The sequence below is a fragment of the Eulemur rufifrons genome, chromosome 7 (genome assembly GCF_041146395.1).
Source record: "Eulemur rufifrons isolate Redbay chromosome 7, OSU_ERuf_1, whole genome shotgun sequence".
In the NCBI taxonomy this organism is placed as follows: domain Eukaryota; kingdom Metazoa; phylum Chordata; class Mammalia; order Primates; family Lemuridae; genus Eulemur; species Eulemur rufifrons.
In genome coordinates this window covers 222,205,381-222,229,434 of record NC_090989.1, presented here as the reverse complement: position 1 = coordinate 222,229,434, position 24,054 = coordinate 222,205,381, and the positions used below count along the sequence as shown (strand labels likewise).

Below are 24,054 nucleotides of genomic sequence, written 5' to 3'. Positions count from 1 at the left end.
GGAGGGTGCACAGTCTCTGGTGTCGGGCCACCACCCTTGTCAAGCAGTGACCTTAGTGTGAAGGACAAATATGACATTGATTATTCTCAAATGCTACCCCAGGTCACCATTTGAAGGAACTATGGGTCTCTTAAATCTCTGAAACAACATTCTTTTTGTCTCCTTTTTTTCCTTCATTCCTGAACAGACACCTAATAAACCTGTATCACATAAACAGTACCCTCTAATACATAATATGCAGCTCCAAAAGAAAATCAAAGCCAATGGAATCAGAAGCAAGGAGCAGAAAAGATGTATTTTTCTCACAGCCTCCTGATTTTCTGTCTTTGGCCTTTGGATGTATGGACCAGTGGGCAGCTCCCTCCTCCTAGCCTTTGGTTTTTCCCAGACATTTCTCAGATTTGTCGGAATAAAAACTGAACTGTACAAAGATTCTCCATGCATTAGATAATTGAAAACTAAATATAACTATAAATCTTAAATATTAAGCCATGTACATGCACAAGCATAATTTAAAAAGAAAACACATAGGAAAAATAATTTAATACACTGAAGAGTTTGAAACTGATAGAAGTATGGTCTTGGCCTCCAAAGAAGTCAGCAAATGCATTATGCTTGATACCCTTCACAAATCAACTGGGTCAACATTTGAGAGCATTTAAAAGCCTTCACAAAATAGAATTGACACATCATAATCTTTTAACGGCATAAATTCCCATTAGCATCAACTGCTGCATAAATAATGTTCATTATAGTGATTAGAAATGTTAATTTCTTAGAGCAGTCATAATTTTCTTTAATCTTCTATGGCAGTGTTTTTTAAACTGCAGGTTATGACCCATTAGTGGATCATGAAATCAATTTAGTGGGATATAATCAGCATTAAAAAGAACAGAATAGATTAGAATAGAAAATATCCAATTTTATCACGTTGTCACTGTAAATATTATTTAATGTACTTTATATGTATTTTATGTGGTGTGCCATGCTCAAAAACGTTGGAAAACAACTATTCTGTAATACAACAAATAAATTCTGAGACGGAAACAAAGATGAAACACAATTTAAAGTCTCACAAATTAGTGAAAAAGGAAGAAAATATTTTCAACAGAAGATATTATGATGAACAATGTGTTTTTTAGCAGCAATTCAATCACTCCCCCATTTGCCATGAGTTTTGTCAACATCACAAAAGTGATGTTTCATTTTTTATTATCAATGAGATAGAGACACCTGGGTGTTGTATGTAAGCGAGGACTATGCAGTCAGACCGTTTCTACCATTTACTGGCCAACTTATCTTGGGCACGTAACTGAATTGCTTTGTACCTCAAGTTTCTCATCTGTAAAATGGGGCTTGTAAAAATTGAACAATTTTTATAACAATTGAACTATTGTAAAGAATAAACAAATTTATATATGGAATGTATCGAACAGAGTATTTGGCACATAGCAAGTCCTTAATAAATGTCAGTTACCAACATAATTACTTTTTAAAATATTTATATGAGAATAGCAAATATCATAGAGTTACTTGCCTCAAATTTTTATTTTTGTCTCTGATAAGGGGAGAGTGGAGCCCATAGTAGGCTTTGTGGTTCAGCCCATGCGTAGTCCCTCGTGCCTTAATTCTCCTGCCCAGTGTTTGTATTTTTTAGTTCATGGGAATGAAATGCTTTAGAGAAGAGGTTCTCAATCTGGGACACATGATACACTTCATGGGACTGTGAACCTCCTGAAATGCAATGAGGATTCTGAATGAATGTGCACATGTGAATTTGGTGAGTGGGTGGAGAGGGCAGACAACTACTATTGTCAAAGGGGTCACATGTGGTATAGTGAAGAGTTAGACATATTTGGACCTAAGTTCAGTTTTACTAATTAGCACTGTAACCTTTAGGAAGTTACCACATCTTGTAGCTCCACTTACCTCATCCATAAAACGGAGATTAACAATAGCTCCTACATTATATAGTTGTTGCAATAGTCAATGTTTACAGTATCTATAAAGAGCTTAGCACAGTGGCTACCACATGATCAGGCCTGAAGAAAATATTAATAGTGGATGAAGAGTATGTAGACTGGAAAATAGAATGAAAGAGTTTTAATTTTGGAATGCTGAATCTGTCACTGAGTCACTGAAGAAATCATTCATTTCTTCATTTATTAAAAAAAATGATTGAATGCTGTCAGTGTTAAGCATTGTGCAAAGTGCTGAGGATGTAGTCGTGAACAAGATACATTCTTTGCCCTCACAGAGTTTATAATCTAGGGAGACTACAAGCAGGTAGTGACCGACCATGTGCTAATGCTGCAGCAGACAGACTACAGGCTAAGGGAGAACGTAAGAGACATTTCTAACCCAGAACCACATTCAGCAAGATTTGTGGATTTGTTTTGTTTTATACTCCCATTTGAATTTTAGTACTGCAGGGCAACTTCCTCTTGTTTATTATAACACTGAAAATTATTAGCTGAGTGTAATATACTCATTAAGGCACATTAAAGATGGGATGTGATCTGAGGAAACTACAGGAAACTGCTCTTGGATATGGCTCCAAGGATGAGGACATGTAGTGAGACATCTTTGTAATATTGGGACCGGAGAAGAGGAAAATACTCACCTTATAAATAAAAATTCTACAACCCAGGGTATTTCCATTTTCCTCTTGACTTCCAGGAAGCTTAGAGTTAAATTTGATGCTTAACTATAACAAGGACAGTAGCCTAATTTTTTTTTTTTTTTGGTTTATTTCTTTCTCCCTTCTTCTCAATGGTGTTTGATTTTCCATTTTTAATGTATTGTGTGTTTGTGTACACACACACACACACATACCCACACATATGCCATGTCAAATGGTTTTTAAAAATAGATAGGGCAATAATTATTATTAAATAACCTCAGGTAACCTGTGCCTTACATATTATGTCAGCCTTTTTCTTTATATATGTTTATAATTCAATAGACATGACTTGAATTGTAGTATATTTAAATCTTGTAAAATTGAGTCACACTGTAAAAGATCTCTTCTAGGAGAATTTAATAGCAGTAACAATGTCTTAGAGGAGAGGTCCTTATGTTATCAGTAACTTAAAGTATCATAGTATCATTTGGGATTATAGCCACTATTAAAAGACATACATTGCTTTGTTAATCCATTTAAATTATTTTTGCACTCTCTGGACACAGAAACTCTTTTACCTTTGAGTAAAGCTGTCAGGATAGCTAAATCAATGTCCTGGTGTCCTTCTGATCCCATCCGAAATACCGTAATCTGCAATTTGAGACAAGGTGACCATTAGCAATGCATTTTTCCCCCAAAAGAAGTTAAGTCAGTGAGACCGCATCTGAACAGAGACTGTGTTACTATCTATAAAGTAGATTCGTAACCACAGGGCAAGCACACAGAACAAGAATCTAATGAGAAGGCTCTGCAATTCTTTAAGAGGAAGATGCCTCATTAACTTCCAAACAGAGACCTCTTATAATTGTGTTGATCATGATTATAATTATATAACTCCCACTATGGTCTGAATAACTGTTTCCCCCCGAAATTCATATGCTGAAACCAAATGATCAATGTGATGGTATTAGGAATTGGGGACCTTGGGAGATGATTAGGTCATGATTACGGATCATTATAAAATTAGTGCCATTATAAAAGAGGCCTCAGAGACCTGATTTTCCCCTTTTACCATGTGAGGACATAGCTCGAAGCTGCCCTTTATGGACCCTAAACATAAACATGGCCCGTATTAGCCACTGAATCTGTGCTGCCTTGATCTTAGACGTCCCAGCCTCCAGAACTGTGAGAAATAAATTTCTGTTGTTTGTAAGCCACTCAGTTTCTGGTGTTTTGTCATAGCAGCCTGAATGGACAAAGACAGCTCTCTCCTCCAATGAAAAGAAATAAAATTATGATTTTGGGGCCTTCATATGTGTCAAGCATAGTGATGTATATTTTCAAATATGTTACCTTCCACTCTTGCTACTTTTTGTAAATACATAAAATAAATATATGAATATACATAAAGATAGATATACATAGTATGTAATCAACACTCCATTGATTTGAACATTTAGATTAGAGACAGATGGAGAAATTAATAAAGCTAAGCTATCCGGGTCCAGAAGTCCTACATAGCACAGCACAGCTGCTCACAGACTCATGTAATAGAGCAGAAGATAACTTCAGCCAAAGCAAGTGGGTAAAAGTACACAGCAGTGTTGGCAGAGTATGGCTGACTGTGTATTTTCCTTGAAAAGTGGGATTGTCACAAAGTCCGTGGATTGACTGATGCAGATAGAGGGTGGCAGACAAAATGACATTTTAATATACAGACAACATAACTATGTGGCCTCAGGCATAAATTTCAACTTCTAGAACAGTAACAACTAATAAAAAAGGGAGAAGAATAAGTCCCAAATAATGCTTAAAAATAACAAAGATTTTATTTTCCAAGTCAGAGGAAGCTTTGTAGGGAAGCCAGAACGTTGTTTGATTATCCACCCTGAGTTACTATTGCACTCAACTGTTTCATGTGTCAAGTTTCTCCATCGGTAAAATGGAATCATAATAGTGCTTGTCTATTTCCAACTACATAGGAAGTAGGCATAACAGGATTTGCTAATATATAATTCTAAGTTTTGTCACTATGGTGGAGAGAAAACATGCATGAAATCCTAGACTGTTAAACTATTAGTTAGTTGCCTGAGAAATCTTCTAGTGTCCCTCCTAGAGACAAGGTAACTTGTTTAAGGTCACACAATGAGCTATAAGGAGAGTTGTGATTGGAATTCAACTCACTTTTTTGTCTTGTGCCTTAAATACTGGGAAAAGAAATGGGTGGGGGTGGGGGAGGAGATAAAACAAGCACCTGACTTGTGAGCTACCTGACTCTGTTGTACTTGTTTATGTCCCAAGGTCAGAGCCTAGGATGAGTAGTGTTAAGGCAAATGTTGCAAATTGAAATGCCTCCATAGACATTTGAACTCAAAAAGTTTAAAAATATAGACAGCCAAACAAAATCCATCTATGCACTATGTTTGGGTCAGGGGCCACAGTTGTGATCTCTGGTAAGGATTGTCAGGTGGGTGTGTGTTTCAACGCAATTAAATTTGCACAGAAATCTGCTTCAGTATAACCATAGGTTTGGCCAAGGTACCATGTGGACATTGTCTCAAACAATTATTGATACTCCCAGAGATTCCCTTGGGAGTTGAGAGGCAGCTATTTTATGCTCTGAACTCAGGAAGGGATGCCTGAATTGAGAAGAAAATTTGGGGTCCATTGGAGAAAGAACCAGGAGGCAGAGATGGAATTCTGGCTAACTCTTGAAGTTATTAGAACTCTTTAAGCCAGGGCTGGTTATGGTCTGAAAGGTATTATCATGTATCTTGCACTTAGCCGGTAGCAAGCTGAAGAGAATCAGGATAACATCTGAGCTCACTGTTTAAAAGAATTAAGAAATTAGGCATAAAATGGAATTCCTTAAACATCTGACCTACTTGTTCTGCTGATGCCTAAATTTCACTGCATAATTAGAGATCACATTTCAGATGGAAATTCTTCTGAGGCAGCAAATAGATACATTAAATTTACCCTGAAACAAAGATTATCAAGCTTTCCTAGCAACAGATTTAGATTTGAGGTTGGGGAAAGGAAGATAGACAAATGTAGAGTTTCTGAAGGATTTCTGGTGAAAGGTCCATGAACATGTGTACTGTTGTTTGCAATGTTATGGTACAACAAGGCTTTAAAGTTTTTCTGGAAAGCTGATGTGGGAGCAATGTTTGCCCACCTATTCATGCCCAGTCCTGATATGCTGGGGTTGAAGAACCCAAGGACCTGGGGGTAAAACTGGGTGGAGGGAAGGGTGTCTTAAAAAGAGGAAAAGGGAGAACCAAAGGGAGACTGGAGGCTCCATAGAAAAAAGTTATTTTATAATTTTGCCTTGGCTGACCTGAGATTCTACATCCTCATCATGACTCAAAAACTTTGTTATTTGAAATTAAAATGCTTAAAAATATTAATTGCATAATTTATATCTCTACTTCAGAATAAAAGAAGTCAAACAAAAACACCAGTCTTCCTCTCTTAGCAAGCTCTTCGTGTTGGCAGAGATGCAAAAAATCAGGTGGTATTAAATATTCTTGGTGGGGAGGTGAATCGAAATTGTAGTTTTGGAGTATGATATGTAGGTAAAAATTCCTTGGTTTGTGCAGCATTTTGTAAACATGGTATTTTGTTTGAAAAGAGTGTGCATTCTCGATTTGCTGGATACAAAGTTCAATATATATAAAATAGATTACACTTACTATTTTTTAATTCAAATTCTCTGTGTATTTACTTATTTCTTATTTGTGTTATTTTTTGAATTCTGAGATCATGTTATAATCTCCTATTATGATTATACACTTCACAATTATCCCTTGAAAATAAACAGTCTTTGAAAACAAAGTATGTTTTGAAGCTTTTTATAAATGTATAAATATATTCATGAAAATCTATGTTCTTTGTGGATTACACTTCTTATCAACATATGATATCTTCCCTTCCTACTTAATGCTGTTGCTTTGTATTATATTTTGTTTTATATAATATTGTAACGGCCACATATACTTTTTGGGGATTAGGATTTGTCTGGTATATTATTCCATCTGGTCATTTGTCACTTTTCTGTGTCATTGCATTTGAGGTATGTATTAATATCTTGTAAACAGCAAGGCTAGATTTTTCCCCTAAAACCAACTCTCTCTCTTAATTGCAGAAAAAAAATCTAGCAACATTTACTGTAATTCCTGATTTTTTGGTCTTATTTCTTCCAACTTATTTTATGTTTCCTCTTTTCTAGACTTTCTTATCATTTATCTTCCACACTATTTCTTGCCTTTAAAATATGATATATTTGAACAGGTAATATATGCACAAATGGTGAAAATTAATTGTATCACTCCTGTCCTCAGTACTCTGGTGCTCCTCAACAAAACAAACCAGTATTACCAGTTTTAGAGATGTTCCATACACATATAAAGAGGTCTCCCTTTCACCTAAGTGGTAGCAAGCTTTATGCGCTATTCTACACTTTGCTTTTTCCACTTGACAATTTATCCTGGAGACCATTCCATTCAACCACAGGGAGATGAGCATCATTATTTGTTGCCTGCGTAATGTTTCATTATATGCATATACCATGATTTATTTAACCAGTCTTCTGCTAATGAACATTTGGGTCATTCTCCATCTTTTGCCAAACACAGTTGCACTGAAGATTTGTGTATGCACATGGGTGAGTACATCTGTAGGCTAAATTTGTAGATATGGAATTTCTGGGCCTAGTTACTCTAGGGGAGTTCTTTAATTCATTAATCTGAGTTTGCTCCCAGGACCTCTTTCTGTTCCCTGCCTTTGTTTATTTTGATGCTGAATGGTAACCAAAATAACTTTTAACTTCATTGTACATACTTTTCTCCTATAATAATTTGGAAACTCTAGTTTCTACACCTGCTTGAAAATTCCAGAAATTACTCAGAATTTCTTGTGTCCTAATATGGTATCCTTTCCCCTCTCTCTTCAAGCTGAACACATAGAGATCTGTTTAGGAAATACATATGTTTGCATTTTGTCTTCTTGTGTCATTTGAAGATGAGTAGCAGGAAGGGAGATAGGCATATATGCTCACTCTAACAATCTCACCAATGTAAGTTTTAATAGAAAAAATTTTAAATCAGACATTATTAATATAACTATTTCATAGGTGATTGAGTAAAGCCTGATTTTTTATTTACTATAGAATTGGTATTTTTAACATGCACCCTAAAAGTATCTCTCAGAATTGTTTGACATGGTTGGTGACCTTGTGAAAACATGGTGGAATATAGGAAATTAAAGTGTTCTTTGAGACCCAAAAGAACAAACATCAAAACATTTTGTTAAAAAAGTACTTTCCCCCCAAATTCAGTCTGATAACTTATGTTTTCTGCTCTCTTGTGGAGAAATTACTTTAGCCTAGACGGGATTTTGATTCTCATGTTGAAAGGAAGCAAAATCTTTCAAAATGACACCGTCCCCCTATTTTCTGCCCCTCTGACCTGCCTGCCAACCAGCTTCTGTGCTTATGTTCTTGCTCTCATTGTGCACCCTCTAAAAGTCAGGAATCTGGGCATCACGCTTGTCACCCTCACCCCCCTGCACGGAGTTGATTCATTGAACACATTTATTGAATATCTCTTCTGTGCCAGGCACTGTTAAGTTTCTGGGGATACCACAGTGAACCAAACTGACAAAAATCCCTGCTTCCATGGAGCCTACATTCTAGAAAGGGAAGACAGAGGGAAAGTAAGTAAAATATATTATGTGCCAGACTGTGAAAAGTTCTCTACAGCATGATTTCTTCCTCCTGTTTACTTCTTTCCCTCTATCCTCACTGTCACAACCTTTGTTCAGCATCTTAACAATTGCAGTAGATTCTTTTCTATTCTTCCTGACTCTGGTCCTGTCTCTCCCTCCTTCCATTCTCATCTCAATGCAGCTATTCAAGCAATCCTCCATGCCAGATCATATCACCCTCCTTATTATAATTTTTTAGTGGCCATCCCTATGGCATAAAGCTAAAAATTCTTAGCAGGGCATCCAATGTCACACTCCTGGCTCTTTCTTCAGTTTTATCTCTTGCTGACTGCATTCTTACTGTTGTTCCCACCACCACAGCCACGACCTGACCCCACTCACCTGATGCCCCAGCTGTGCTGAGCATCTTGCTCCTTTCAGGAACCCTGATGCTGTTTTGGGCCTCTCTGCCTTTGTTCATTCAGTTCCTTCTTCCTGGAATACCCTTCCCCCTGCTTGGTGAACAAACTCCAAGCCTTTTGCTCAACATGTGCCATCTAAGAAGACTTCCATATAACTATGATCAAACCTTCACTTTCTCTTTGTGCCTCTATTATTCTCTAAAGCTTTCTAGCATACTGCTTTCAACCCTTCATTTCTTGCATTTGCACATGTCTCTTTTCACTATAAAGAGGTTTATTTGCAGGCAGGAGTCCTAGTCCTTGTGCAGTAAGCATTTGCTGAGTGGAGGAATTATTACCAAATGGTTGTGTTTGGGAGACTGGTTTGAAGAAAATAAAAATTAAAAAATACGGCCAGGTGCGGTGGCTCATGCCTGTAATCCTAGCACTCTGGGAGGCCGAGGTGGGTGGATGGCTTGAGCTCAGGAGTTTGAGACCAGCCTGAGCAAGAGCGAGACTCTGTCTCTACTAAAAAAAATAGAAAGAAATTATATGGACAACTAAAAATATATATAGAAAAAATTAGCCTGGCATGGTGGCGCATGCCTATAGTCCCAGCTACTTGGGAGGCTGAGGCAGAAGGAAAGATTGCTTGAGCCCAGGAGTTTGAGGTTGCTGTGAGCTAGGCTGATGCCACGGGACTCTAGCCCAGGCAACAGAGTGAGACTCTGTCTCAAAAAAAAAAAAAAAAAAAAATTAAAAAGTAGGATATTCCACACAAGAATGAAAGCATAGCTAAAGTGAATGGGTTATTAGGCCACAGACCAAGAGTTTGTCATAAGTGTTAAGAGTCAATTTTAACACAAGACACATGGCACCACATTATTTTTCAGGAATTAAACATTTAGTCAAGCATTGTGTGATAGAAAGTGGGCTGCCTGAGTTTTAGACATTATATATTGAGACCTATTATGAATGTGACATTTTGAGATATAGGCAGTCCCAATTAACCAAAAATATTTTTCACCAAAATGTTTAAACTTTAGTTCCATGTAGATTAAGCCATACTATAGAGAAAGACTCAAAGCAGGAATGTACTATAGAAAAATGAAACAGAAATGTGGAAATAGGGGACTTCCAGTTATGAAATGGTGGCAAAAAAGCAAACTGGCTCCACTCCTTCTCCTCTGCCTCCCACAGGGAACGAAAACCAAACATGCAGTGCCTAGATTTTCAGGAGCAACAACCCAGAACTCAAATATGAGATGAGACAGATCCTGGGGCCACAGAGAAGTGAAAAAACTCTGAGCAGATGACAGGAGAACTAGACTTCCACATCTGTGATGCCCTCCTCTTCATTCTGCCCAGCATCAAGCACATAGAAAATCTTCCCCAACTCATGGTTTCTATACTGGAAAAAGTAAGATTGATGTGGTCAACCAGCTTTCCTACCATCTTGGGTTCCCTGGCAGGAGACTGGTTCTTGCCTTAACCCATAGGAAGCATCATGAATGCTGGCAGAGAGAAAAATGCCTGAGGACAGGCAGAGATAACAATCATCCCCCAGGTTTGGAAACTCTGCTCTGTAATGCAGCCAAAGGAGACACAAAATCAGAGTGGCTATTCAGCAGCACCACACTGTAGGAGGTATGTTTCACAGGTCCCTTGAGCATAATCCCCTAGCTAGTCTTCCCATACTGCTGGGAAAATCCTTTTGGGACCTCCCCCATTCAGGACAGGCTGTGCTTTACTCATTTACTAGCGCTGAGGTGAACCTGGGCTTAAGGCATCACCTAGGGCTGAAAAGGAGTCAGTGACGTAGAGATAAAGATTTGCTAAGCAAATATATCCAATAAAAACCAAAGGAAGCTGGACAGAGAAAACTGGATAAATAACTAATCCTTCAATGCAAAGACATAGGCATACATACCCACAAGAAACAAAAGCAAAAAAAGAACCATGACTGGCCCTAACTAGACAATGATTTGTGAGCTCTCTGACCAAGAATTTATTTAAAGTAGCAGTTTTAAGAAAAAGCTCAGTGATCTCCAAGATAACACAAAAACACAGTTCAGAAATTTATCAAGGAAATTTAACAAAGAGATTGAAATAATAATAAAAACCAAACAGAAATCTTGGAACTGAAAAATACATTTGTTGAACTGAAGAACTCATAAGAGGCTCTCAGCAGCAGAATGAGTCAAGAGAAGAAAAAATCAGTGAGTTTGAAAACTGGTGATGTGAAAATATACAGTCTGATGAGAAAAAAGAAAAAAGAATGAAAAGGAATAAAGAGCATCTAAAAGACATATAAAATTACTGCAGAAGACCAAATCTAAGAATTACTGGTGTTCAAGAGGGAGTTGAGCAAGAGGAAGGGGGAGAAAGCTTATTTAAAGAAATAATAACAGAAAATTTTTCAAAACTTGAGAAAGATATAAATATTCAGGTGTCACAAGGTCTGAGAACACCAAACAGATTCTACCCAAATAAGGCTATTCCAAGGCACATAATAATCAAACTCACAAAGGTCAAGGACAAAGAGAAGATCCTAAAAGTAGCAAGAGAGAAGAAGCAGATAACATATAAAGGAGCTCATATAAAGGGACAGGTAGACTTCAATAATAGTAGGGGACTTTAACACCCCAATATCAGTAAAAAACAGATCACCCAGACAGAAAATCAATAAAGAAACAGTGGAGTTAAACTATACACTAGACCTAATAGGCCTAACCAACGTTTATAGAACATTCACCCAATTGCTGCAGAATACACATTTTTTTCATCAGCACATGGAACATTCTCCAGAATAGACCATACTTTAGGCCAAAAAACAAGTAGGGAGCACATTCCAAAAAATATAAATCATATCAAGTATCTTTTCTGATCATAATGGAATAAAACTAGAAATTAATAACAAGAGGAACCTCAGAAACTTCACAAATGCATGGAAATTAAACAACATGCTCCTAAATGGCCAATAAGTCAATGACGAAATTAAGAAGAAAACTTAAAAATTTCTTGAAATGAATGAAAATGAAAATGAAAATACAACATACCAAAATCTATGGGATAAGGAAAAAGCAACACTAAGAAGGAAGTTTATAGCAATAAGTACCAATATCAAAAAAGTAGAAAGACTTCAAATAAACAACCTAATGATGCATCTCAAGAAACTAGAAAAGCCAGAACAAACAAACCCATAATTAGTAGAAGGAAAGAAATAATAAAGATCAGAGCAAAAATAAATGAAATTGAGAATAAAAAACAATAACAAAAGCTCAATGAAATGAAAAGTTCTTTTTTTGAAAAGATAAACAAAATCGACAAAACCTTCAGTTAGACTAAGAAAAAAAGAGAGAAGACTCAAATAAATAAAATCAGAAATGAAAAAGAAGATATACAACTGAGAACTCAGAGATACAAGGAATCATTCGATACTATTATGAACAACTGTATGCCAAGAAATTATGAAACCTAGAAGTAATGGATAAATTTCTAGATTTATACAATATACCATGATTGAACCATGAGGAAATAGAAAACCTTAACAAATTAATAATGAGTAACAAGATCAAATCTGTAATAAAAAGTCTCTCTTCAAAGGAAAGCCCTGGACCTGATGTCTTCACTGCTAAATACTACCAAACACTTAAAGAAGAACTAATACCAATCGTATTCAAACTCTTCAAAAAAAAATTGAAGAGGAGGGAATATCAACAAAAAGTGCCAACAACATGCAATAGGGGAAGGACAATCATTTCAATAAATGGGGCTGGGAAAACTGGATAACTATATGCAGAAGAATGAAACTAGACCCCTATCTCTGACCATACACAAAAATCAAATCAAAATGGATTAAAGACTTAAAATTTGATACCTGAAACTACTAGAACAAAACATTGGGAAATGCTCCAGGACACTAGTCTGGGCAAAGATTTCTTGTTTAAGATCTCAAAAGCAAAAATAGACAAATAGGATTACATCAAGCTATAAAGCTCTTGCACAGCAAAGGAAACAATCAACAAAATGAAGAGACAAGCCATATCAGAAAATATGTGCAAACCATCCATCTGACAAGGAATTAATAACTAGAATATATAAGGAGCTCAAACAATTCAATAGCAAAAACTCAAATAATCTGGTTTAAAAATGGGCAAAAGATTTGGACAGACATTTCTAAAAAGAAGACATACAAATGGCCAACAGGTATATAAAAAATGCTCAACATCACTAATCATCAGAGAAATACAAATCAAAACCACTGTGAGATATCATCTCATCCCAGTTAAAATGGCATATATCAAATAGAGAGGCAATAATAGAAGCTGGCAAGGGGTGTGGAGAAAGGGGAACTCTCATATACTGTTGGTGTGAATATAAATTAGTACAGTCATTATGGAGAACAGTATGGAGGTTCCTCAAAAAACTAAAAATAGAACTACCATATGATCTAGCAATTCCACTACTGGGTATATATCCAAAAGAAAGGAAATCAATGTATCGAAGCAATATCTGCACTCCCACATTTATGGTAGCACTATTCACCGTAACCAAAATATGGAATCAACCTAAGGGCCCATCAACAGATGGGCAGATAAATAAAATGTGGTATATATATACAATGTAATATTATTCAGCCATAAAAATAATGAAATCCTTCCATTTTCAGCAACATGGATGGTAGTAGAGAACATTATGTTAAGTAAAATAACCCAAGCACAGAAAGACAAATATTGCATGTTCTTATTCATATATGGAGGCTAAAAAAGTGGATCTCATGAAGATAGAGAGTAGGCTGGTGGCTACCGGAGTCTGGGAAGGGTAGGTGAGAAGGAGGGATGAAGGGGAAAAACAATATAAATATAGTTATTACCACTTAACTGTACATTTAAAAATGGTAAAGACTTTAAGTTTTATATGTATATTTTACTTCAATAAAAAGCTTTTAAAAAAAGAAATGCAGAAATAATTTGGGGGAAGTAATTTTATGTTTGAAGACAGTTTAGCTCAATTTCTGGGAACCAAGTAAGTATAGTCACTACCTAAATAACAAAACAGAGTATATGTGCTTGCAGTAATCATGGACTTTCCGTTTCTTAAACCCAGCAGGTCTTATTGTTAAATAAGATGAGGGGATGAGAAAATATATTGGGAAAATTAAACTGATTCACTGTCAAGGTATCTATTAATTAGCTTAATTTGTGATTTATATTTATGTCACAGTGAGCAATGAATCTGTGAAAATAGAAAAGGAGATTGAGAAGAGCTTTTGAAAATGAAAACAACCATGATATTGGATTGAAAAACATCTATAAGCTGCAAGGACACTTTGGCTCTATCTATCGAAAATAAAAAGGAACACTCCACAATCATTTCATGCTGTGTTAGATATGTAAGAGATGATATTGGAGTTTGACAAATGGTGTGTAACATGTCTGACAATTTTAGAAAAATACCATAGCTACACAATAGGTAATCAACAAAGAAAGTTCTTATGATGTTCTAAGAATTTATAAAATCTACCAATGATAATGTTAACAGTAGGATTAAGGACAATAAAAATGCTATTTCTGGAACTTTTGTAAAAGAGACATCTCCAAAATGTTTTCTATTTGCCTATTTAATTTCTTAATAGAATCTGGCAATGTATTTCCTGAGGATACGAGCAGGAGGAGGAGAGAATTAGACCCAGTAAATAATTCAATCACTACAATGCAACGACTTTTAAAAATCCCCAGCTTAGGATAATATTTCCCTAATGAATCATTAATATTCAAAATAATTTCAAGTAATTGAGTGATTAATAGAAAATGCAAAAGTTCATCTTCATCGAGATATGGAACGATGCAAGATCCTTGATAGGAATCCAAACAAAAATCCCGATAGGTGATAAAAGGCCTCAAGCAAATACTAGGTTTAGTTTTCTCTTTGGCATAATCAATGGTGACTTGGTACAGGGAAGACAAAAATGCAACTTGATGAATAGAATACTTTGCATCTAAAATATATTCATATTTGATTTTTAGTCTTTGAGAAAATAAACTTTCTTTGGTTGAGAAAATTCTAAGTTAACATTTTGCCAAAGAGACTGACTTCTAGAAATGGATGTGCTGATTTATATGGAGGAGGGAAGGAAATCAGAGAAAATCAAAGGAATTTCAAATACTCCTGAAAATAAGCAACAAAAGATTAGTGGACAATGGGATGCAAAATTTTTATTAGAAAATTAATATCAAATAAGTTCAATTACTTTCACTGAGTTCCATATAAACTATAGACTTTCCATGGAATATTTTTGAACAAGTCTCACAGTTTTATATTGAAGTGGGCAGCTAAAAAGTGATGTTGGGGAGATAGAAATTTGGTGAAATTAATGTAATTCCAGTATGTCCTATAAGCTATCATGTATGAATTCACATATTAGATAAAATAAGTGATAATTTGACTTTCAAAAGGATATTTTATTATACAATGGATTTCTTAGTTTATTTTAAAGGTGTGTTCCATTAGCACACAATTTGATTTAGGTTACTTTTAGTAGCAGATTGTTTTATAGATTGAATCATGCTCACATCACCACTCAACTCCACGATCTCTCAAAGGACCACCATGGATGAACAACTTGGCAACTAACAAAGAGTGTCAGGTTTTGCTTTTGACTCTAATCTTTGACTCCTTTTCCCCTTTTTTCTTCCACGATAATTTAAGAACACTAGAATTTATTTCTCTAGAAATGCAATTCAGAGGCCAAAGGTCCACTGGTTCCGACACAGAAAAAGAATTTTTCTTATTATAATAGTAATGCATTTTTGTCATTAAAAATTGTAGAAAGTTTAGAAAAATTTTAATGAAAAATAATTTCCCAAACCCCAAGTCCTACTCAGAGACACTACTGATGGTATTTTGGTATATTTCCTTCAAGGTTCTCTTTCTTTTTATTTTTTTTCCCCATAAGCAGAGTCTGTGTGTGGAGAGGAGGGCTTATTTGTGAAATACTAGTTTGTAGGCTTATTTTCTTTTCTATTAACATTATAACCAAGCACTTTCCTGTGTTCTTGGGAACTCTTCAAAAGCATAATTTTTAATGTTTGCAGAATATTTTGTCCAATAGCGTGTTATAGTTCACTTAGTCAATAACCCCATTGTTGGACACTTACATTGTTTCTACATGTTTGATATAAATAACAGTGTGATGAACATCTTTATGTATGAATTCTGTTCTGTATTTAGCATTTGGCTCTTGGGATGATTCCCAGAAGTCTTTTGTCACAATTTGCCTCACAGCTAGAAATGAGTATTTTAGCACATAAAAGTGAGTTAAAGTAAAAGGAAGCTTGTGTTGTCCTTAAAGCAGATTTGCTGTGATGTCACTCCACCCCCGTTAATGAAAGTCCTAGGGAAAGCTGACTGCACCAAAATGGTACAGGAAAACACAGACACGTGTATGTTGAGAACGCAGCCTTTACACATGGAGGCGGAGGAGCTTCACGCAGCATCCACTCTTGGCCCTCTGTTGGGACTACTACCAAGCACTGGGATGAGTTTAAGCTCTTGCTTCTTGGAGAAGGGGTCTTGAAAAAACAGACTGACCACATCACTTTCTACCATTTTCACTTTCCTGATTTTTCCTTTAGCCTTTTCAATGCTGCGTAGGTCCCAGGGCAGTTCTGGCTTATGTAACTTGAGGGTGCAAATGAAATCTTCCAGTGATAATGAGGTTTGCGGACTTTCTTGGTAAAGCACATACATCATATTGTAGTAAGAAAATTTTTAGATGTGGGTCAGCAACTCTACCAAGGCTCCCTGGACCTGTGATTGCCATAGCCTTTGTCATTGAAAGAGCATTTTATCATCCTAAGGTGACATGTAGAGAGGCCAGGAAAAAGCAACCTGTAGATTTTGTGATGAGGGCAAAAAATGGGAACAGGCTAAACCTCCTCATCTACCAATTTTATGGGGGGCTTTCTAGGGGGCTGGAACTGGATGACAACCTGTCACCTGCCATCTCTTGCTTTCGATTCTTTTCCTGACAGCTGGTGTTACCTCTTTCATTTGTTACATAACTGTGCAATGTACCTCACTGGATGCCAATGTGACAGATACCACAGGTCCAGCAACAATATTTCCAGAAGCTTCTTTATATATTTCATGGCCCTGGCTAAGCAGAATCAAGAATATTTGTCACCTACCATCTTGTCAGGCAACCAGATGGTCGAAAATTTAATTTGACTTAAGGTAATATTTTTCATCTTAGGAAAGACATTACTAGGTTCACATGCATCCTTTCATATATTTTTAAAAATAAGTAGACATCCTTCTCAAGAGAAATACCCAGAACCACAGACAATTCTTCTGGGCCAATAATACCATATGGGCTTCTTATCGAATGGTAAAAATTTTCGGCTTTTTTTTTTGGTAGTTTTATCTTATTTTTTCATCATTATAGGGTGAAACTAAATTTTTATTGACTTCCCTGCCATATTTATCAGGACATCACATACTTTGGCAGCCCAAGCACTTCTTTGAGAAACTATCACCAAGGGAGAGATCATCAGGAAGGCATCATAAAGCGCTACAGAGAAGTTTCTCACCTCCCAACTCAAGCTGGTCCAGTTCCCCTAGTGACAATCTTATTGACATTTTCCAAGGCTGGTAGACCAGGTACTTTTGGTTTGCCTCTCTGGGAACCTGCCCACCAGGCAGGCGATCACACCACCTGTTACTGGGCCAATCTCACCCTGCTCAAACTTGAGCAGGGCAGCTCTGAGTCTGAGCAGGTGAAAGAGATCTTTGAGGGTAAGGAGAATAACTATTTGAATTTCCTTATCACCTTAGGAAAACATACATTTTACCTCTTTTTTCCTTCCTGCTCAACTATGAGGAACACCAGAGGCAAATATCTTGAAGGTAGGGCATATAAGCTCACTGAGGACAGGGGATCTGCCTTCTCCCAGGCTGGCCCTCTGCACCGTGCCTGGTGGAGCAGCAGAAGCTGCTTAACACTCACTTTGGAGCCTGGGAGAGATTCTACTATGGGGGATCGGGGGAAACGTTTTGGAAGAAAACATCCATTTCAGCCCTGTGTCACTGCCTTCAGGTTCCTGGGTTTGTTTTGTAAGACTGACAGGAGGAGGTCAGTTTAGTGGATGTCTCACGTTGAAAGGATCATGTCCTAATCACCTCACTTCTCTGTATCTTGATTTTACTGTCTGCAGAAAAAAAAATAAGTTCGACTAGGTGGTCATTGGGACTCTTTTTAGCTTTAGAGGCCACAGATTTTCTTTCTTCATGCTCAGAATGGCAGAAGATCAGCATTAGGGCATCTAATCGTTCTGGCCTCCTATCTGATATGTTAATTCCTCAACAGTATCCATAAGAAGGGACCTTGGTTTTCATGGATGGCACCATATGAAAATCTTATTTCCATTTGCTGTCTTAAGTATTTTGCTCATTAGATTAGGACAAATTACCATTTTAAAAATGTTCCCTTTTTATGGTGCTAGACCACGGCACCATAATCTCTAATACTGATGCGAAGCCTCCTACATACCCAGCTATTAAGCCTGTGAAATTAGTTAAGTGGCGCAAGACAACCCTTCCCCTATTCAGGAAAACCTGCCGCAGGCTTATAATCCCGTCAGTGCCCATGGCCCAGGGCAACCCCTGACTGTAAGTTCTCCTCTTCCACAGCCCCCCTTCCCCTCCTAACTCCAAGACACATTTTAAGTTCTGGCTTGGAGAGGACAGACTGTACAGAGCATGGACTTTGAAATCAAACAGACTCAGAAGCGAATCATGCCATTTACTAGATGTGTAACTTTAGGCCACCTACCTCTCTGAGCTTTGATTTCTTCCTTTGTGAAACAGGGATAATTCTTTGTCTCAGGATTATTGCAAAACTTTGTGTGAGATCATCTTTTTAAATCATACAGCACAGTTTCTAGTGTCTAGCATGGGCTCAGTCATTGTTAACTCCCTTTCTATTTTCTGTCCTTGGCAAATTTCCTGGGCATGCTCTCTCCCATTGTGGTGGCTTTGCCACGTCTGTTCTCTCTGCTGGTTGGTCTTTTTCCTAAAGTTCTGGCTGGCTATGTGCTCCTTGTTCTCTGAGGCACAGTTCAAGTGCCATCACCTGCATGCTCATCCTGGTTCTAATCGTTCTTTGCCTGGGTTAGGTGCCTGGCCTCTTGTGCCTTCTCTGAACTATGTGAATATACCTCTATCACAGCATAAACAATGCCAACATTGGTAACAACAATATTACTAATGGTCACTTAGTGAGTACTTACAGTGTGCCAAATACCGTGTAAGCACTTTGCAAACATGACAATTCCACAAAAATCTTTTTTCTAGTTATTGTTGTTATTCCTATTTCATAGCTGATGACCTTGAGGCCAGAGAGCTTAGATACCACATGGAAAACCACACGATTAGGAAAGCCTAAGGTGCATTTGAGCCCATACGACCTGGCTCAAGGGCCTGTTATCCTATTGCTTGTCTGCATCCTTTAGTAGCCTCTGATTCTTGGAGGGCTAGGACACCTCTTGCATTCCCATATCCCTGTTACATAGTAGTGTGGTTGGCATCTTGTGGGTGCTCAATGAACATTTGTGGAATGAACCTTCCATTCTCAGTCCAAATCTGGCCGGTACTTTTCAGATGGGAAATGTATTTGGTACTGAACAGTCCCGATTAGGTTCAGGTAGGGCAAGGCAGGAGTCGTAGTTGCCCAACGTCTGAATTCTGGTGCCTGTGTCTCTCTGTTATTTTCCACCCAGAGACTAGTCAGGTTTGCTCCTAATATCCACCCCCCTAGTCTTACTAGCAAAGACAGGACGGGCTCAGTGCTGTCTTGGGGCAGTCACCTCCCAAAGGGTTAGGACTCACTTTGTTTGCGGCTTTTCAGGCTAGTCATAAGCAAAACAGATATTTCCATTTGGTTAAGAACATCCCCATGTGGTCATAAGAGCCAGTAGTAAAATAAATTCCTAGCCTGAGAGAGGATAGAGAAACAATAGCTTCTGGGCTGCTTTGTGGATGTGTGAGCAAACCAGCTTTTGAAGGACCTGCTGTGCCAATGGCAGAACATTCTAGAGTTTGTGTCTGACCCAAGATAATCCTAAATTTTATTTATTTAATATACTTGAAAGCATTTGTAAACAAAGATGGAAGATTACATTTTAATATGATGATTATTGTCTTAAACAATGGCAAATAAAGGAGAAAATCACAAAGACCATTTCCTAGAAATCAAATCCACCCTGCCCTGAAGTTGGCATGCCTGCCAGGGGCTTCTCTTTTGTCCTTGCTCCTGTGTGCCAGGCCCTCTGTCCCACGGGCAGAGAAAACCCCTTGTTTACGTACACAATGCCGAGCCTGGAGATGCTGCCTTTTTTCCTTTCCTTTCTGCAGTTTTCAATTTCCATTTGTGCTCTCTCCATGGCTTTTTTCTAGGGCCACTAGAGAAGAATAAGAAACTAGCAGCGTCCTTTGTCATATGACAAGAATGGAAACACAAAGGGAAACAAAAAGCAGCCCTGGTAGGTTTACCCCGTAAATCAGCTTGACAAAATAAAACTAAAACTGGTAGGAGAATACAAGTCTTCACACGGAACTGCATTTTCTGACCTGACAATGGAAGAACATGACATTTGTTAAATGGTAAAAGGGACTATTCTAGGGCCTACAGACTGTCACATTATCCTAACCTACAATGAACTTTATTTTGAAAAGTTTTCTATTCTTTCACGCTCAGATGGAATTGATTCAAAGAAAGAACAGTTCAGTTTATCAGTTCTGTTGTTTCTCTCTAAACCCAAGTAATCCCTCTCTCTTCCTTGGGCCAATACTGATGCACAACCCTGCACTCTACCACTGAACAGTTGAGTTTACTCTCATTGTTGCCCATTGCACAAGTCATAGTTGCTGACTTCTCCAGGGTCAAAACTCTTTTGCATAAAAATTGCAGGCTAAGATTTTACGATTATTAACTTTTTATTGAGAATGACTGTTTAGGAGTGACAGCTTTTCTCCCCAGAGGAGCAAACTTTTCTCTCTGTCTCTTCTAGGATTGCCTTTACTGTTCCATGTCGCAGGTAAGAAGTTAAGTGGACCTCTCTGGCAACTTGTTAGGAAGTTTCGAGAAGAATATTTGTCAGTATAATTATCATTATCAATAGTTAATATCATTAATGGTACAGGGTTCCTCAGCAAATTCTGCTGGCTTCTCTCTTACATCAAATCCAGAACTTGACCACTGCTCAGCATCCCCAGGTCTAAGCTACCATCCTGTCTCCTAGATGACTACAGTAGCCCCAGTAAGCAGCTATCTAGCTCCTATCCTTGCCTCTTGTTCAAGTTTGATTCTCTGCATAACAGTGGAGTTCTGAAGCAGGCAGCTTCTGGAGTCAGGCTGCTGGTGTGGGAGGCTCTGTTCTTCCTCTTAGCAGCTATACTTGCCCTCGGGTAAGTTCTCTGCCATCTCAAAACCTCTATTTCTTCATCTGGACAATGGAAATAATAATAGTTCCCATTCTAATTGTTTTCTGTTGAAAGTTGTGAGTTAATGCACATTAAGTACTTGGCACAGCCTTAACACGTGTGCTAGCATTATTATCGTTACTGAATTACACGGTAAAAGAGGGTGAGTTTTGATGTGACACAAAGTCTGCAGCAAGATGTATAAAGAGAAAGTATAGAACTTATATACAGAAAACATACATCCCAAGGAGCAGCACTCATTGGTTCCAAGAGATTCGGTGGTCACAAAAAGACCAGGAGTTGAGTAATTGAAGGGAAAGAGGGAAGAGATGTAGTTCATTTTGTTTCTTTCTCACAGTTAAAGCCCGGCTAAATGACAAGCAGTCCATGTAAGTCCCCATGTGTATTCAGCAGTGGCCAAACACAACCTTTACTCTTAAGCAGCCTAAAAACTGATTTGGGGGAGAAATAGAGATTCAAATAATTGTCAAAATCAAGAAGCTGCGAAAAAAGTGACAATCAAATTCCAGCTAGAAAAATAATTTAAGGGCTAAGGAGATAAAAGTCATTTGTGGCTGGGGTAAACATAGAAGACTTCATGGAGAAGACCAAGGTTGGCTGTGGACCTTGGGGACTGTGTTAGAATTTCCATCAGGGAGCTGGTGGTGGGTGGGGAGCAGGATGAAGAAAATGACAAGACAAAATAAGAGAAAAGTGAACACTAAAAAAATTATGTGCAAACACTCGGTTTGCTGGAGGGTTGAGTAAAGGAAAAGCAACTTATACAGTAAGGTGAGAAAGGAAGGTTGGGGACAAACTGTAGATGATCGTCCATGTTAAGGAATTTGGATGTGATCCATTACATACCAGGCCTTGTGCCAAGCACTTTATATGTGTTACCTTGTTAATCCTCACATCAACTCCATGAGGCCCAGAGATTGAATTATTAAATAGCTACCTGAAATCACTGAGCTGATCAATGACAGAGTCAAGGTCTGACCTCAGATCTGTCCAGCTTTAACCCACGCTCATAGCGTCTCTCTAGGCTACCTTGCTAAAGTCACATGCTGCTAGTGGCAACTTGATCTTGGGGAGCGGATTGGAGGTGGGGCCCAGCTTCAAGCTGTTGCACTAGGCTTGGGATGAGATGATAAGGGCCTGGATTAGGGGTGGCGTGGGATGGAGAGGCGGGTGCTGTGTGAGGGCCTGCAAGAAGAATCACAAGGTGGGTTGACTTACAGGGATGAAGAGCAGGGAGGAACCAAAGAGGATGCCAAGTTCTTGGGCCACAGTGCTGGGAGCGTGGGGCTGCTCTCAGAAACAGGGAAGCCAGGATGATTTGGGGGGAAGTGATGGGTTTATCTAGAACTTCCATCCTGTTTGACTCCAAGGTTGAGTGTAGGCCCAGGGCAGGACCCTGGAAGATAGGAGGGTGACTAAGACAGTGCTCTACCCTGCAGTGGAACCAAAATGACTGGAGTCATTACTGCCCACATGTCCTAGAAATCTTGCTTCTGCACTGGTGATCAAAAAGAATGTGCTCTTTGTTAAAATGCCTTTCAATAGAGCTATGCTGCAGGTTGGGGGAGATTCTTTTTTTTATTCAATAGATTTAGGGGGTACAAGTGTTTTTTGTTACATGGATTAATTGTATAATGCCGAAATCAGGGCTTTCAGTGTACCCACCATTAGAATAGTGTAAATTGTATCTGATAGGTAGATTTTTATCCCTCACCCCTTCACACCCCCCTTTTTAGTTTTCAATGTCTGTTATGCCACTTTATGACCATATATATCCCTCATTTAGCTTCCACTTATAAGTGAGAACATGGGGTATTTGTCCTTTCCTGAGATACTTCCCTTAGGGTAATGTCTCCAGTTCATCCTAGTTGCTATGAAAGACATTATTTCATTCCTTTTTATGGCTGAATAGTACTGCACGGTGAGTGTGTGTGTGTGTGTGTGTGTATCACATTTTGTTTATCCACGCCTCAGTTGATGGACACTTAAGTTGATCCCATACCTTTGCAATTGTGTATTGTGCTGTGATAAACATTTAGGTGCTGGTGTCTTTTTTTTGTAAAATGACTTCTTTTCCCACTACCCAGAAGTAGGATTGCTGGATTGAATGGTAGGTCTACTTTTAGTTCTTTGAGGAATCTCCATACTGTTTTCCATAGAAGTTGTACTAGTGCACATTCCCACCAACAATGTATAAGCTTCCTTTCTCTCTGCATTCACGCCAATATCTATTGCTTTTGACTCTTTAATGATGACCATTCTGACAGGGGTAAGGTGGTATCTCCCTGGGGTTTTGATTTGTATTTCCCTGATGATTAGTGATGTTGAGCATATTTTCATATGTTTTTTTTGGCCATTCGTCTATTTTCTTTTGAAAAAAATCTATTCATGTATTTCACCAACTTTTTGATGGGGTTGTTTTATTCTTGCTGATTTGTTTGACTGCTTTGTAGATTCTGGATATTAGCCTTTTGTCAGATGTATAGTTTGTGAATATTTTCTGCCATTCTCTAGGTTGTCTATTTACTGTGTTGATTTTTTCCTTTTCTGTGCAGAAACTTTTTAGTTTAATTAAGTCCCATTTACTTAGTTTTGTTGTTGCAGTATTTGCTCTTGGGGTCTCAGGTTACAAAACTAATGTAGACAAATGGGTAACATTTCTATACACTAATAACAGTTAAGCTGAAAGTCAATTTAAGAACTCAATACCATGTACAATAGCTGTAAAGAGAATAAAATGCCTAGGGATATGCTTAACGAAGGAGGTGAAAGATCTCTACAAGGAGAGTACAAAACACTGATGAGAGAAATCACAGGTGA

At 37.9% G+C, this 24,054-nt stretch overlaps 1 protein-coding gene across 20 annotated transcripts in view; it reads right to left on the bottom strand.

The window, feature by feature from the left end:
* Positions 1 to 24,054, bottom strand: part of TRPM3 (transient receptor potential cation channel subfamily M member 3) — a 797,388-nt gene that overhangs the window by 133,291 nt on the left and 640,043 nt on the right. For all 20 annotated transcript variants that reach the window (XM_069476420.1, XM_069476422.1, XM_069476410.1 and 17 more), the window contains one exon: positions 3,202 to 3,274. In XM_069476420.1, coding sequence (XP_069332521.1) covers positions 3,202 to 3,274 — 73 coding nt within the window. The remainder of the gene's footprint in view (positions 1 to 3,201; positions 3,275 to 24,054) is intronic.